The sequence below is a fragment of the Aythya fuligula genome, chromosome 5 (assembly GCF_009819795.1).
Source record: "Aythya fuligula isolate bAytFul2 chromosome 5, bAytFul2.pri, whole genome shotgun sequence".
In the NCBI taxonomy this organism is placed as follows: Eukaryota; Metazoa; Chordata; class Aves; order Anseriformes; family Anatidae; genus Aythya; species Aythya fuligula.
In genome coordinates, this window is record NC_045563.1 from 8,397,809 (window position 1) to 8,416,062 (window position 18,254).

Consider the following 18,254-nt stretch of genomic DNA (forward strand, 5'->3'; position numbering starts at 1 on the left):
TTTTTACCTGTAATGCTGATACATGATTGCTTGAAGAATGGTCATAATCCCTTTGCATTGAGGGCATTAACTGCTTTTGTGTCTTAGAACTATGGTAACAGACAAAATGGAGCAGTGAGGATAGAGTTATTTTTATGCTATAATTGCATCAACTTCAGGAGTTCAATTTTTTTTTCACAAGCATGGAACGTTTATGTCATGGATAACCGCTTTAAACCCAGCCCAACTGGTAGAGGCTAGGGGATCGTTACTGTTGTTTCTCATTTTAACCCTCATAACCTGTGCATGTAGCTTATCTATACCATAATGTATTTGCCTTTCTTCCTTAACTGCCGCTGTTTGTTTACACCAACTTTGTCTGGGCTCTAACTGAATTGTAAGATCATTGAACAGGAACTGTTCCCACTAAGTATTTTTAATGCCCATCACAATGGGTCGCCAAACGTCTGGTTGTCTCTCCTGTTATGTAAACAATAAGAAGTTAATCATTGTCATGGACAGATTTTTTTTTTCCTCTTTGAATGGCATAGGTGAAGCTAGTTTGCTTATTTTGGACATACGTCTCCCACATTTAAATTATATGTTTCCTTAGCCTGTTACCAGCCTTATCAAAAGTGTAACCTAAGGTATGAACCCCTTTTACTGAGGTGGCTTTGTTGCAGCTGTACAGTTCTTGGAAACTTTGGCTGCTGTCTGTCCAAGCAGCGCTTTTCTCTGGATAAACATAAGAGATGCTGCTGGCCAATGTTTTCAATTCAGCAGCTGTTTAAATCGTCATACTTTAAATAATGCAAATTTAAAAAGAGCTTTATGTAGAGTCTGAACAAATATCTTTACTGCTTTGGTCATGTATTGTATGTACAGAGCTCCTTACGAGAAGTTTTTCTGTTATTTAAGTTGGTGCAATTCTAATGTAAGGTTTGTCTTTTTGAATGGTCTGAACTCCCAACAATCACTACAGGAAATATGTTACTGTAAACGTTCATGATGAGGATTTGCTTTAGATAACCTCAGTTTAACCGTTGTGTAACGATTATTACCTAATGTTAAAGAAACATTTAAAGAGAGATTTCTTTTTTTAGTGTTATTGCACCTACTACACTAGCATGTTTTCAATTTACTCTTAAGAATAAAACTTTACCTAGCCTAGATTTTATTAAACATTACATCAGGATGTTTTAAAATGTATATATATAATGCAGTTTGTACCACAGGTTCCTCAGAAGGAGCCAGTTCAGTGCCCAGGTAGGCCTTAGACTTTCTCCTCGGGTACCAAGCAATGACAGTCTTCTGTATTATAGGAAGTAGTGAACAATTATTTTATACTCACCGTCACAATGTCATTCATGTTTTTTAAGAGCTGCCGTGCCAGCCCTTAGTGTGGCCCTCTGCATAGGTTACATTAAGCTGCGTGGCACCACCAGATCTTTTTCTTCCTTACCATCTCAAAACTCTGTAGCACTGGAAGGGCCCTGGTCCTGTTATTTATAACTGCAGCACCCCACCACTAATTCATTTGTGCTATCTGTGAGCAGATCCCATTCTTTGGGAGGAGCAGAATGATCCTTGGGAAAAGACCTATACCTGTCTCTCCAAAATCACATCAAAGTGCTTACTGCCTCCATCTGAAGAAGTCACATCTGCACAGAAACACATGTTAGGGGTCCCTATAAGGCCCTACACAATGGTAGAGACCACAGCCAAACTGCAGGGGTTTTGCATTGTGTTTTTTTTTGTTTGTTTGTTTGTTTTGTTTGTTTGTTTGTTTTCACAGCTGTGGATGGTATCAGTGCAATGCTGAGCTGAGCTTTGCTATACATGGAGAGACATTTCCCAAAAGCACGAGCTGTGTGTTGGTACTGTCCACAGCGATGAGAAGGAGGAAGGCATTCCAGCTGCCCCCAAACTACTTTTGGTAGTCTTTATTGGCTAGGTTGGGCTAAATCTTACAGGAGTTTCTCTAGTGAGCAAAGGTTATCTTTTGCACGGGTAACCTGACAGCAATGGGACCACATCGTTCAGACATCATACTGCATAAGGTGGTAGAGGAAAGCAGAGGACAGTTATATCCCTGGGGTAGTGAGTCTTACAGCATTTTATCCAGAGACAGAAAGAGTGTAGGTGGGAAAAAGAATGGTATTCTGATCAGAGGCTGCAGACAAGTCCAATTTATCTGTCACAGATGGTGTGAACAGGCTGCTGCCTGTAAGTATGGCAGTGAGCAGGTGCAGGAAGGGTCTTAGGAAATGGTTTCACGGATAGAGGAAGGACAGAGAATGTGGAGATCAGGTATGGGTGGCATCATAAACAGTGCCTTGTTGGTAGGAGCCACATCTGCTGAACTTGTATCCACTGTCAGCACTTGTCTAGCAAAGAGCCCTGTGCAGTGTGTGGTTGTCCTGCAGTCACTTGAATAGAAAGGGATCAAGTTCGCTCCATGTGGACTGGGAAGCTTGTAGTATGCTGTTGTAATTCTAAGTTGTCAATGCCATTATCAAGTCAGTCTTACAGACAAAACGAGCAGGACTTGTGACATGCTATTGCACACTCAAGTAGTGTATAGAAATGGCTATTTGTGCTTGCTTTTCTGGGAGGGGGAGAAGGAGGAAGGGACTGTGTTTAATTTGGATGCCTTTCGGGGGCATTGTCTTCTGACAACCTTCAACTGCCTTCTGTCAAAGGTCTGAAAGAGTGGTCTGGGGAAGCATTGCTCTATGCCTCCTCTATTCTTAAATTTTCCTTTTGCTGTTAAAGGCAAGATGGACATCTCGCCTGACCTGATACAGCTTTCTTACGCAATTTGTGCTTATGTAAGTAATCTGTCTTCTGAGTAACATGAAACGAAGCTGTCTTACATGCTGCCCCCCCTGGAATACAGCTTTATTAATTTACACATACTATATGCACTAGTTCATCATTGCAACATGACAGAATCTGATCACTGAGCACAGAAGTAGAGTGTAATTACTTTGTAATTAAAGATTTACCAAATCAATTGTGTGTTATATACTTCTGTGAAGAGTATCAAAACTGCTATTTCAAAGAGATAAAAACTAATACAGTGTTGACATACCTCCCTTTAATAGAGACATCTCGTATTTGAAGGACAGTTGTTTAAGTCAGTTTTAAACGTAAAGTGTTAAGTGTCAGTGTTAAGATCTCACAGCGATCTATTTTGCTTACTTCTCACACTTCAATGAGAAATGCTTTGATTGTTCCTTAATAGACGTTGGAGAACGGACTACTTAATATAAATATATATATATTAAAATGAAGAACATTAAGTGTTTGAGAGGGCCTTCATATTTCACAAAGATTCTTCTGGTTTTTGGGAGTGGTGCTGACCCACTGATACCTTTTAAATCTTTGCAACTGTCTGTAATTGTGGTGATAAGAGAACATTGTCAAAGGTAGAAGACAGGATATACAGAATGGGATGGTTAAATTTAACAAGTAGTCATGGCTACCTGGCTTTTAAAGGCATGAATCTTGATGAGTTCTGCAATTAATATTTTTGTCTTAATGATAAGATAGGTATATTACGTACAGCTTTACATAGTTGGTTGGAAACTGGTTAGAATTAATGTTCTGTAAAGTATGTAAAGCAGCATAAGAACCATTGGTAACTGTTTACATGCTATTAATAATTAGCAACCTTCATACTAGTCTGTTAGGAAAGAACCATGCATTGGGTACAATAGAAACTCAACTCCATACGGTTGGGTTCAAATTACGTTTGACTTGGACAATAGGGCATGAATGGTGCTCATTTGAGTTTCTGCCATTGTAAACAATGAGATGTTGGAATGTTTCATTTGTTTATTGATTTATTTATTTGGACAGGTGCAAGTTGATCATATGAAATAAATTCGTATTCAAATATAGACAGACAAGACCTTAACAACATTGTCCAGTCTGAGTGTATGATCATAACCAGCATCTTGAATGGACAGATTAAAATTAATTTAGCCTGTGGTTGGTTTTGAATTTGGGTTTTAAACTAACCAAATTATGTTCTAGAGAAAGTGCTTATATGCTGTCCAGCTGCTTAGAAAATAGAAAAAGTAAAGTATTTGCTGATTTTTATTTTTATTTTTTGAAATACTAGGTTTCTTCTTTTACTTTCTGTTAAAAATTATTTGCACGTCTGTGTGGTGGGTTCTGTTAATGTTAATGGGGCTCACCCATGAGAAGAGGGCATTTGAATCTGATGGATCCCATCTGGTTGAGGCTCATTCTCCAGGGTGTAATTTTCCTCAGCTATTTGAAACCCTTTCATAAGTGTTCCAAAGCAATCAGGTTCTATAATTTGCAAAACGATGGCAGGAGGAAAAAGTCAGGAGGATTATTGCTGGGATCACACCATGGGAATTAGTATCACAGGACTAATAGCCTAAGTCAATTCTAGGATATCTGTGGTGCAGGCATTTTTGTCTTCTCCATCAGCTGGACACACACATTTCTCTTAAGCTGACACTACTAAGGGAGAATGGATGGGAGCACATCTTACTGTGTAGGGCAGTGGAAGGTTAAAGCTGGAGAACCAATGTGAAGGTACATGCAGAAGACATTCCCAGTACACACTTTCCCAAATTGCTCATGCCAAACAACAAACTGCATAGCAATCTGCAAGCAAGAGAAAATCCCACACATTAATGTCTTACAGGTAGTAATAAATCTACAAAAGGATTGAGCAGACCTTATGAATTTAATACATTAAACCATATTGCCATACAGCATTGCTCTGTGCTATTGAGTGTTGCATCTATGTGTTGTCCTATTCCTTTCATAGTTCCTCTGTCTCTCACCAGGTGGAACAGATTGGATGTACACTCAGCTTGATGACCAAGGGTTTTAATACTTCAGTTCACACAGAATTTGCTGTCTCTATTTCTCTTTCAACATTATGTTACGTTTAAACAATGACATGGCTACTCTTCTGATGCGTGCATTTGATTCCTGTCAGTGCTACAGAAGTTATGCACAGGCACCGATGGAAGAGCAGACTGGAGTTTCTCTTGAGGTGGACAACTGTTTATAATTAGAGCTGTGGGAATGAAGGCAAACGCTGCTAGCAAGCAAACAGTCACTCTTCGAAAAAGCTCGGTAAACTCATAAAGCTCAGGAGCTTAATCTCTGAACCAGAGTGCTTGTTATCTAATCCCCACCAGCTGTTGTGTACTTGGTAGCCATGACATCTGTAATAGAGCTGAAGGGCCTGTCTGTATTGGTTGGCACCTTTACCCACCAACTGAACCTGATTCTTCTTTCATTGCTTGCATTTACCTGCCTTAAATCATTAACCAGTTGCTCAGGGTTTGACCATCCGTTTAATCATACTTTATAATAGAGAGCTTGTGCTGCTCTTCACATTAGGCATGTTTTAGGTTTGTAGGTCTTCAGCTGGCCTGTTATTTGCCTTGCTAATACAAGAAAGGTGTCAACCAAAAGAATTTCCTCAGGTTGTATGCTGAGTCCTTATACAGACTTAAAACTGACTGAGGAGGGAATTTCATCACGCTGTTCTTCATCTGAAGAGTATTTCCACACATCTAATAGATAGGGTACAGAATTATATACTGTATAGTGGCCTTCCAGTACTTAAGTGGGGCCTACAGGAAAGCTGGGCAGGGACTCTTTGTCAGGGAATTGAGTGAGAGGATGTGGAGTAATGGTTTTAAACTAAAAGCAGGTAGGTTTAGATTAGGCATCAGGAGGAAATTCTTTTCTCTGAGGATGGTGAGGCACTGGCACAGGCTGCCAGAGAAGGACCAGCGTTCAAGGCAAGGCTGGATGGGGCTTTCGGCAACCTGGTCTGTGGAAGGTGTCCTTGCCCATGGCAGGGGGTTGGAACTGGATCTTCTTCAAGGTCCCTTCCAACCCAAGCCATTCTGATTCTATGTATGTCTCTGTTACCTGCTGTGTACGAACTGACGAAGGTGGTTACAGAACATAGAATATATATGCAATTGTGTGTGTGTACTGTTAAAAAGTGGTGTTTTTCAGGTGTTTGTTTCAGCCATGTTACCTGTGGTACCTGTCATTTATTAAGATAACAGAGGTGTGAGTAGTAAACAGTGACACGGTACAGGAGGTAAATGCTGAGCTGTCCTGCAAAGCTAAGTCTACTTCAGCACATGTACCATGGAAGAACTTAGACCTATGGGTTATTTTACTGGTTGAAAGTTAGCTGTATATAGCTTCCTAGCACCTGAATGAGTAGATTGGGGTTTGGAGTTGACACCATGGCCAGAATTGGGCTCAAAGAGTACCTCAGTCGTTCATTAGCTGTCAGCCTAATACTGTGGACTAAAGCTTCAGAAATTCCTAAGATAGTTGTCACCATCTTTAATACTTACTGTCATAATCCAGAATAATGACGTCGTAAGTAAAACCAGCACTACCGAGCGTTCAAAAAATACCTTCTAAAATTTTGTTCAATTTCATTATAGTTAGTTTTCATTTGGAATTAATTTTACTGATGCATTTATTTTTTTTTTTTTCCATAGAATGGCACTAAGAAGTTCTGGGACTTTATGAGGACACATGACAGGTAACTGATGGAATCACATTATTTCCTTTTTTCTATATGTTGTATTTCATACTCTTCCTCTGGTCAAATCTTAGTATATTGAGTTTCTTGTTTTTCCTCCAAATTCCTCTTCAATTCTTACTTCTTGCATAATGCAGTTAATTCTTCACTACTTCAAACAGAATTAGCAGAAATTTTAAAATCTTCTTATGGTTTGTTATGTCTTTCAGTATGTTTTGTCTGTGCCTGACTTTTCAGATGTTAAGAGTTTTGGCACGTGATACATTGCACATGATGTAATGATATAGAAGATGGAACTAAAAGTTTGAATTGTATGAAGCTTTCTTCTTTGAGTGTGAAAATATTGACTGAGGGAAGGACTCTGTCTGCACATAGTTAACCCTGTTATTTGTGTCGATAAACAGTCTGGGCCCAAATATGTGACAGCGTTCCCTCACCTCTGAATATACAAGCCCAAATATTGCCCTACAAAGGCTCATAAAAAGAGGTCTAAAGTTACAGTCATACCATTCGATTTTGTCACTGGCAATTTTTTGCAATGAGGTGGAGATTTTGTTTCATGTTTGATCAAATCTTAGTATTGTGCTTTTTTTATTTTTTTTTTATTTTAATCCTCTCCATCACTGCTATATAATGATGTTTCAGGCAAAGTGACTTTGCAAATGTCTGAAACCTTTCAGCCCATGCATTCTGTAGACCAAAATGCTCTCCTAATCACACAGGAAAAAATGGATGACCTCTGACTTTATTCTGTCTTTCCAATAGTATTTTTCCTATAAAGGAGGTAAAGTAGTTTACTCCTGACGCTAAAGAATGAAAAATAATAACAACTAGGGTATGTATGATGTAGAGGCAGTCTCAGAGTTATTAAATTGTAAAGTATTTGTCTCTTTTTAAATGTATAACAATGCAATCTAGTTACTGAAAATTCAGGTATTGGAAAATAAAAAGCAGAGGTAATGACTTGTCCCTAGGAAATAAAAGGATTTTTTTGAATTTATTAATGTATAAAATGTAGAAAGTACTAATGGCAAAAGAAATTGTGACACAACCAGAGTCATGTAGAGAGAGAGAGATTCTTCTTGTGTATGAGGTAAGTAGGTAAAATCAATTGCATTTTCTGAAATTTTGCTCTGTCAGAACCTTCTGAATCCTTACAATGAATGTTTTTGTTTTAGGCTCTTGAAATGGATTTTTATATTACTTCAGTGATAACAACATTTTTTATCAATATAAAGATTATGAAGGTAAAAGTTCCAAGAAGACTAGGAAAATATTAAATTGATTAAAAATGCCTGTACTGCCTGAGGTTAAGGGAAGAAAAAGGAGTGATATTTCACTACTGAACTTCACACTTGCTTTTGGAATTTGCCTGGAAGACAGTTCTGTCTTTGCACTTTGTCTGTCCATATGGGCATGTGCCAGGATTTATGAGCACAGATACAAAAGCTGAAATTATAATTGATTGCTGGAAATTGAATATATGCCTTGTACTTTCAAGCAAGTGAATCCAGCCTCAAGTCACTGTGCTGAGAAGAACATATCTTCCAGAAGAATAATTTATGTTATTATTTTTGTTTTAGCTTCAGATTATCACTGTGTGATAATGTGTGAGCATATGCAACTAACTGAGTGGGGTAAATATTAAAGGATCAGTTTTCCATGAACTTCTTGAGAACAGTATTTCTGAAGGACTTTTGTGAACATTTTTAAAATAGTTGAGTACATAACTGTATAAAAAGGCTACAGCCACATGTCATGCCAGTCATCTCTGGTCACATAACATTTGTTAGCTTCAGATGTACAACAGCTGCCATCCTAACTTATTAGTGACTACTGTTGAACTGCAGAATGCCTCACGCTCTTTCACAAGTCAATTCATTGCAACTTCTGAAACCTAAGGTAATAATATGAACCCTCTATATGAAAAAACATGTTTTTCATACATTCTATTTGTGAATGCAAAGTCAATTATTATCAAAAAGATTAGTTAGGTTCAGAATTCCATATAATGCCTTGAAGCCCTACATTTTACTGTACTTTAGTAAGACAGCTGTTATACGGAAAGATATGTGCTGTTATATGGAAAGTAAGACAGCTAGTTATATGGAAAAGTCGTCTTGTCTAGTTGCTGAAGAGTGTAGAGAACTTTGTACTTTGAGGGCCCTGAGAGGTTCGTTGCTCTTAATGAGGGATAAAATACTGAGGGAGGAGGGGCTTCCAGGGCATGTGTCCTGTTGGTCAGGATTTCCTAGTGCATGAAGTTAGGAGATAACTGTCACCTTCAGAAAGATTGTGGGAGTTTTCCAGAACTAAGATAACTTTTCAAAAGTACTTAAAATTTGTTTTATTACTGAAAATGCTATAACACTGGTAAATGCTCCTTTTAAAAAAAAAAAAATAGATGAGGTTGTTTACTTAAATAGAACATATACATTGGAACAACAGATCTACAAAGTATGCATATGTGTGTATTATATATTTACATAAAATTGATATATGCAATTGATTTAATGATATTTAATATTAAAAAAAATGTTAATTGCATGAAAACAGACATTGAGCCTGATTCATGTCTTTATCCTCCTTCAGCAGCACAAGTAGAAGTGTTTAAGACTGACTTCAGTGCCGTGTGACAGTAAGCTCAGAGCTTGTCTTTTCTGGTTCCTCTGGGACCTTTGTGTTTTTTTTTCATCTTCGATGAGGTCAGCATAAGCCAATATTCAATAGATTGTACCAGAATATAGACCTGATACAAGAAAATATTTAGCAAGAGAGTTGAAGTTATTTCTGTATAAACGTATCCTTTCCAACTGTTCAGATGAACAGCTGATTAAATAATACAACGACAAAAACAAGAGGACTGCAGTAGTCATTTCATTTGCCTTAGGTGTGAGTCACCTACTTATCTCAATGTATTCCAGTAGGGCTCAACACAAAATCATTTATCTGTACACATGCTGGTGTAACACTAGTGCAAGCTAAAATAGGACAACTTTTAATTAGATTTCCCTTTTTTCTTTTTTTTTTTTTTTTTCCCTCTCCTTTTTAGTTACTGCAGATCTGTGTTTGAGCCCCTACTGTGTGGCTCCTGAGCTTTCTTAAGAGCATTCAAAACTAGGGTATGTCTGGAGTCGCCTCTGCTTTATTTAGTTTGTAATTTATGCTTACTCTTAATTCCTCTATACCATTTAAAGACCAAAAAGAAAAAAAAAAATTGTGAAATTATTACTGGTCACACAGTAAACTGTTACTAAGGCAAACCTTCCAAACCTGTGCTGCCAAAAGTCAGTTGAGAATTACTGTAGACAAAAGAGGCAGCATTTCCTACCCTATTTGGGTTTAAATTGTAATAGAAGGAAGACCCAGGGCACAAAGACATACACGTGCACACGGAGAGTAGCTAAATCTGGGAACGTTCTGCCCAGAGAGGCAGAGGAGTCTCCATCCTAGGAGGAATTCAAACCTGGAGTGGCTCTGAGAAGTCAAACCTAACTTGGAAGTTCGCCAATTTTGAGCAGGAGGTTGGATCAGATGATCTCCAGAAGCCTCTTATAACCTGAAAGTTTCTATGACTTTATATGAAAATTAAATATACTTGATGAAAGTTACAGTTCTCATCTGATAACTGTCAAAAAAATGTAAACTTGTCTAGAAATCTGTCAACTTGAAAGCCAATTTTCTATCCATAAATAAGGTGTTCACTATTGTTCTGGTCCTTTGGAGTCACATTTGTAAATGATTCTTTGACACATGTGGTTGAAGAGTATCAGAGCTCACTACAGGTTTTTATCATGTCTTTAGAAATAATGCTGAAATTTACTAAAAGTAGATGAAGAAAAAAAAAATCTTGATTACCTCTTCTATTGAAAGTATTTTATAAGTTTATTGAGGTGATGCTCATAAGTGTTAGATAATTATGGCTTGTTGTGTCAGGCAGTAACACACAGGAGGAGATGCTTTCTGCATTAATTTCATTGTGCTTTTTTTTTATAGTTAATTTTATTTTCCTCTGAACACTGAGGTGAATTTTTTTCCTCATTATTAAACACACCCTTAAGAGAATCACACAGAATACAGAGATGAAAAGTTTAAATCATAGAATCATTAATGCAAGGTGCTTCTTAGATTTGAGTCTATCAAAGCTACTTAGTAATCAGCAGTGATTTCTGGGAGGGAGGGTTTTTTGTTTGTTTGTTTTTTAAGGTCACTGCTATTAAAAGTAAAATACCTGATTAGGAGTGCACTTTAATTCTGCAAGTTTATAGTGATTTTCTGTCAGAAATAGAAATATGCCAAATATTACAAAGTAATCATCCATGCCTGTAACAAAAAAAAAGTCTCTAAAACCAGAGTCACGCTCCAGTTATATTCCCCCCTCATCCTAATTTTGCTATATTTAGTACCGTAAGAGCCTGAAATGTAATACTTAAGATTTACATTCATCTACTTTATAAAGCAATAGACCCAGTTCGTTTCAGGTTTCAGCAGCTCCCCTTAAACAGATTCAAGGCTTTTAAAAGACATAATTTGGGAACAGATGAAGGTCAGTGCAGAGTCATGTGCTTGCTTTTGTGCTTTGAGTAATAATGTTCAGGAACAGGAACCTTTTGCTAGCTGACAAGGAAAAGGACAGCTTGTGTTGTGAAAGGATATTGAGCAAAATGATGGCTAGTTGTCTATTTAAAAGAATTAAACTTTCACTGGAAAGTACACTACTTCAAAAGGGAAATAAATTGAGGAGACTGAACTGCCTGTAAGAGTGTTGTGTGAGTTCCTCTTAACCCTGAAAATACCATGTGAGAAGGAAAAGGCAGTAGGACCCCAAAAATTAAACTTGCATGTGCATTGCACCCTTGTTATAACTAAAACCCTTTGATTTTAGCTACAAAAACATGTCACAGTGGCTCAGGAGTAGTTCTCAACTTAAAAATTCTTAATGGAAAAAACTTTCTTTTCTAATTTCTGTAAAAAGAAGGGGAAATAATATTCCTGCCGCATGAGATAATTTTATTTAGGGGATCGACTTATTTCTCATTTAAAGCAACTTCATTCTTAATTGAACTGCTCACTCAGAAAAGATGCTTTATGTGCTGCAAAGACAACTGCAAAGCACGGGTTGCCATCAGGAGGTGGTTTGCAGGCTGAAGGGAGCGGAGGACATCTGCACGCCGGCGTGTTGTCCCCTGCGGGGTCTTGAGACACGGAGTGGGAGGACGAACGCCTTGGGAGGTACCTGCATCATGCTGCCATCGGAGCTGCTGCGTCCCCGCTGCCCTTTTTTGCCTCGCCGGGGGCAGCCGGCTGCTCTCGCGGCTCAGGGGCTGCAGCAGGCAGCTCTGGAGACGGGGTGGAAGTCATGTGCCCTGACCACATTATAGGAGTGGATTAAATTCCTTCTCCTGTTTCATATGCCGGATCGTTTGGGCTTTATGGAAATTTAATCCTGTATGTATTTTTCTAGTTTATGTCCTAGTGTATTATAAGACACCATGAAATTTAACTCAGATGCTTCCTTTGCGCAAGAATTATCACAGTAGCTTTAAGATGGGTAAAATACAGCCTCTTAGCATCTTTTTAAGTTAAAAAACAATCTTTCTTGGGTGGCAAGTGCCTTTTATGTGTAATGATAGGCTGTTGTGGTGTAAACCTTGTCTAAACCTTGTCTGCCTTTGTAACATCTCCTCCAGGGTGTCAATGGAGTGGAGTTCTCATGATTATCTTCAAAGATAGTGCAGAAGATAATGCGCTGTTTAAAATAAACTGGATGTAGTTCAACAAACAACAAAAATGATGAAAAGTTTAGGGAAATAATAGCTGAGAGAAAAAATAATGATAGCTGGGCATGTTCTTGCAAAGGATAATACAACCGAAGAGAGAAATTACTGCTTATCACAAAAATTGAAAGGAATGCTCTAAAGCAGGCCAGAAACATTTAATTTCATCAGTAATCAATGACAGAACAAGAAAGAATAGTGTCATACAGAAAGTATTTCATAAATGAAACACTAAGAAACCATTTTTAACAATGGGCAATAAGATGATCTGGGAAGGCATGTTCTGTAATCGCTGTCACTAGAAATGCTCGGGTCTAGACTTGGTATCTGTTTATCAAGGATGCTATCAGGATAATGATATTTTTCCTGCCATTAAAAGGAAAAATCTTAGAAGCCTGTTGATTTCCTTTCAACCCAAGTAATTACACTATTTGTTTGCATATGATATTTGCAAATAAAATACATTTATGCTTTTTTTTTTTTTTCTGTTGTTTTCTCTTCTTTTTTTTAAGCAAAGGTTTGACATATCCTCTGCTGGTGTGCCAGGAATTCTGCAGGCATGTTTACTGTCTTTTAGATGTCTTATTATGTTGTTACCTTAGGATCTGATCTAAATAAAATTGTAGCAATGAGGCAAAAATAAGTGTATTTGATGCTGTGAAGTTATCAGAGACAAACACAAGATCATAAGCCAGGTTCTGATTTTCCCCTTTCTAAGTATCTGCCATTAAAACTCCATATAGCATATAAACTTAACTATGCCCTATCACTGAATAGGGTAAAATGGCAATTAAATCTTTGTTCAGGGCATCGATTCATTAGAAAGTTACATGTTTGTCTAATTTTAAGAACCAAATCAATAGAAATATTTTAAACTAAGCAGGTATTTAAAAGTTTTGGTTGGCGAGTCACAAATTTCTACATACAGGTTTATGGTGGCCAAAGTGAAGACATCTAGTTTTCATAACGTGCAGAATTTCATTTTTCAATATTTTTCAGTATTAAAATAAGTGGACATATTAATTCTATTCTAGTCACTGAAATCAAGAAGAACTTTTGAAGAAGAATTTCCTTCCATGTGGAATTAAACCTGTTTGTCTGAAAGGAGTGTCAAAAGTTATTCACATGGTCTAGGGACAGTAACGTGGTCATGGCCTGCATCTGGGATTGTAAAAGTAATTTTACGAAAACTAGGAAATGTTTTCTAATCTGAGTGCCTGTGTTTTTGAATTTTTATCAGAATATATCTCGTGGAAAAGAGGAAACTCTTGAATCCATTATTTCAGAAATGGGGAAACTAGGAAAAATGTGAATAACTGACATTATCAGTTTCTCACTCATGGTGGTGAGACTATACTTTTATACCTGGAAAAAAAGTTGCTATTCACTTCATATTTGATTTTTGATAGGTATGAAAGAAAGTTGCTGGTTTGTCCCTTACTTTAGCTTGGACAGAACACTTGAGTTTTTTATTCTGTGCACTGTCCTTGAATTCTCAAGTTGTTTTAAAAGTTTTCTTTTTGCCATTTCAGAATGAAGTCATATTTCTGCCTTTTAGATAGATCACTTGGTGGTCTTATTTTGTGATAGCATTTGTAAGCAGTAGTTTCAGAAAAATAATTAGGAATTGGAACAAAAGCCCATCAGATTCTGACATCTGTTGTACGTAATGCCTACAAAGATTTATTTAATGAAATAAGAATAAAACCTGAATTTATTTATTAAAATATTTTGTTGAAAGAATCCCATTAAGATGCAGTGTGTCATTTCCAAGGGTATCCTGGGATACGGGCCAAGATATGACACTTAAAGAATGTTATTGAAGGCAATGTGCTTTGATGTCTCATTTATTTTGCAGTTGAATTTACTTTTTAATTTTTTTTTTCTTTGTTAGATGAAAACAGGGTGCTGGGAGGATTGTTTATTCCAAACAAGTTGTCCCACATCTTATTCTTTGAATAGGGGACTAATTACTGCTTTACAAGGAGATAGGGAATGTTTTAGAAGTGCATGTGTATGGATTTGTTAGCACTCCTTAATTCATTCTTCTACCAGGCCGATGATTAACCAAACATATGCTTCCTGCTCTATGGTGTCACGAACAACTTCCTGCTGCACTTCACTTTTCTGAAACCAGCCTTCCTTTGGATTTTTCCCAACGTAACGTTTTCTTAAGCATATGCATCTCACCACTTTATTCTGGTTTTACTTGATATTAAATATTTAAATCGTAAAGGAGGAAGCTTTCACATTTCATCTGAATACAGAAGTCTTCTAGACGTCTCTAATTATCTTTTGCCAAATCCACTTTATCTGTGATTAGTATGAAAGGCTGAATGTTTTTGTCAGGAGCTTATAGCTTTGCTTTTGTAATAGGCTGCATTTTAAGCAGCCAATTGGATTGGTGCTGGCCTTTGAAAAATGTAAAATGCTTTGAAGGAAGACTTAAATGAACCAATAAAGATTGTGCAAGCCCACGTTTAATCTCAGGACTATCTGCATTATAGTTAAAGCTCTGGGAAACTAAAGGAATTGCACTGGAGAATAATCAAAGGGTACAGCTTTATTACATGTCTGTTCTGAAATGAAGGGCCTGGCTTACAATACTGTGCTTCTCTGATAAAAGGAAGACGACAGCGCTTTAGGTACCAAGTTGTAAATTTTCAGGGATGTGTCCAACTGTGGATGGTTAATTCGAATACAGAATTAACACAGGGGCTGTATGCAATTCTTGCTCATGGTCACCAAAAATAATTTTGAAGTAACTTAATGTGAAATAGGCCCTCCTGGAGGATGAATCTTCCCTTACAATTCCTTCTGATTGTTAGCTCTCAAACAGGTTTGTTTATTTGCTTGTTTGTTGCTTTAAAATGGAAAGCTCAGTCATTTCATGGAAAAGAAAAGGATGCTTGCTCACTAGCATGCTTTAATCCTGATCTACGGTGTTTCTCAAAGGTAATAATTTAAAAAAAAAAAAAAAAAAGACTAAATGGAGTTATAGATCTGATGCAGAAAATAATGTGAAAGATCATTTTGTCAACTCTGTATAAACAAAGAAAGCCAAATTAATGTAACTTAATTAAAAAATATATACTTTAAAGCTAAAACAATTGTAGTACATCTAAGTGATATTTTTCTCTTACTTCCTTTCTTGAGAGATTTATGAATCTTGCCATTTGCTCCTTTATAAAACATACAAGGCAAAAATACTACGTGTATATTTTGTATTCATGTGCTCTCCAGCTGAGATGAGTACATCTCCCTAAATACTTTTATGGTTGCACACTGCAATTGATTATTTCCTTTTGATTGCATCTAGGGGATTTTTAATACCAAATATGCTGGGAGTTGAGGGGACTTAAGTCAATTACTTACTTTTATTCTTGCATGCCATTTTTGTATTTCTTTTTGGAATTTTGTTTTCATTGTCCAGTCTATTTTCATTGTCTTTGAGACTGGCATTGAATTAGCACAGGCTCTGATAGTGTTGTGGGGGTTTGGTTGATTTTTTTTTTTTCCTTTTTTTTTTATTAATCAAATAACATTATATTTTTGAATTTCCACTATGGTGCAGGAGACTGTCATTCCTAATATTATGGACTTTCAACTAATTATGTGATAATTTTTAGCCTTTAAAAGTAGATGGAAGGAGCTGGGGTTAATAGGTGGGAAGCCCTGGCTTTCAGTGTTAATGCCAGTCTTTTTAGGTGCTTTATCTTCCATTATTCAGTTTGATCAGAATGTGTGTGTGACACACACATACCCACACTAGACATCTACAAAACAATATCCTGACTTGCTCTTAAAATGATTAAAGAAGGGTCAGTTTCTTTGCCCTTATTACCCCATCAATTACTTAGCATACTATAGTATTAGTGCAAGATTATCTTTAAAAAGCTTCATCTCCAGTCTTGAGAGTCTTATTTCATTCACAGAAACACAAGAGAATCTTGTCCTTTTCTTCGCTGTTACTAAACTGTGATTTATTTATTTACTTATTTTGCAAATACACATTTGTAAAGCATGCATTAAGGTCACATGTAAGAATAACGAAAGGCTGAATGGATCTTTTTATTAAGGGATTCTAAAAGTTTGTCTCTTGAAAAGCAATTAGGAAATGTTAGCATGTGCTCGTGGATTAACTGTATGCCAGGTTAACAACTGACAAATCCTCAAGACAGAAAATGACAAAACCAACGACTACAAAGTGAATTTCTATTTCTGTCCCCCAAAAAGCAACAACAAAATACAAAGCATGTAGCTCAGCCAAAAGCAAACACAATAACATCCTTCAAGCTCTGGATCTCAAGAAGTACCTGTTCTTGTAGCTTTGGCAAAGCTCGCTTGCTGATCTTAATTGCTGGGGTGTAATTCAAAAGAATTAACTTTCTGTCCTTCCGTATGCGTGTGCACATTTTAACAGGATGTCAGTTTTCGTCTGTCCCCTACCTCGTACCTGCTGTGGTCACGTACCATGTTTCTTACATGGCTCCTAGAAGGAAGCATCACCTTCGTTTTTCAGCCTCGAGGGTGTGAAGCTGTAATATCATTTCTCCGCCCATGTCTGCTCTGCTGAAATGTCACAAAGCATCAGTTACCACGAGCTCAATAAATACAGAGGTGTACTATGCTGGGGGAAAGAAAAACTTGGAAGTGGTTTTCTAGGTCAGTGGCACACAATAGAGTCATTTTCTAAACTCCTGTAAGAGTTGTTTTCAGCTCTCAGGGAAGTATTCTGCTGGAGATCATCGCTCTTATTGAGAGTCTTAAAGGTGGAAGAGGAATTAAGATTCTGGATTCCTGTGTTGTAGATGGCCAGGAGCGAGCTGCATGTGATTTCTGCACATTGACTTTGACATTTTAGGGAAGCCTGACAGCCATTAGAGAAGCCTAAAGAAAGCTTAGCTATTTCAGTCAGGCTTTTCTTTGAATTCTGCTGGTTAACTGCTAGGTGAGTCCCTGGACTGAACAGTTCAGTCCCTCTAAGAAAATGCTCTATTAAATACCAAAACCAGGCACATTTTTCAGCAAACAAGATTAGAGTAAAAGCTTCAGCATAGCCTAGCTTTTTTTTTTTTTTTTTTTTTTTTTTTTTTAAGATACATCTTGCTGACATTGTAGGTATTTATCCTTCTTAAAATACTTCAAGGCTACACTAATTGTTGCTATATTTATGGAAAGAACAGTGTCCTGCCTTACTGCACAGTACCCTGTTTATGTGCATGCCTTCTCTGGGAGAAAGCCTCTGGTCACTGGAGCAGTGATTTATTGTATGTCTGAAGTGAGGAGGAGCTGGCCTGAAGGCTGAGCAGGTCTGTGGTCATCACCAGCCCTGGAAGACACTGTACAGACCTGTGGCATCTCTAATGCAGTTTGCTTCTGTTTAGTGGAAGTCCTTAAGGCAGCCTCTGAGAGATGCAGCACAGGGGAGCCAGGGCTCCATTATTGCTTGAAGGTGATCTGTGTTTTACAGAAGCAAATAATATGTACAGGGTGTTTGGGAGGGTGATCTCCTTTGCCTCCTCTTGCCTGCAGACGTGTACCAAGCCCACCAGCAATGGCAAGTACCCCAAGTGCTCCCTGCATACAAAGTTTTAGCCCAGTGGGTCCCAGGTGCAGGTCTGTGGCTCCGTGGCATGGCATTTGCCTTAATGGCCTGGTCTTTTGCACCAGCTGTTTGCCTGGGTGTCAGCTGCTGCAGGCATAGCCAGCGAAGATTTACAGCTGCAGAGTATTGCAAAAGGAGTGACCCGCTACCCGGAATGAAAAGGGTGGCAGGTCTAAGCTGGGGCAGTGTTTTAGTTGTGCAGCTTGTTTTTAAAGCGTGGAGGCAAGTTTCAGATACACCTTGACACTTTTATAATAGACATTTTTTTTTTTTCCTTTGTAAAAAATGAAGAAAAATGTGACACCGTGCAGCTTTT

At 37.6% G+C, this 18,254-nt stretch overlaps 1 protein-coding gene across 1 annotated transcript in view; it reads left to right on the top strand.

Annotated features, from left to right (window-relative positions):
• Window positions 1–18,254, top strand: part of NUDT14 (nudix hydrolase 14) — a 60,712-nt gene that overhangs the window by 21,607 nt on the left and 20,851 nt on the right. The window contains exon 2 of the mRNA XM_032188959.1: window positions 6,510–6,553. Within this exon, the coding sequence (XP_032044850.1) occupies window positions 6,510–6,553 (44 nt within the window). The remainder of the gene's footprint in view (window positions 1–6,509; window positions 6,554–18,254) is intronic.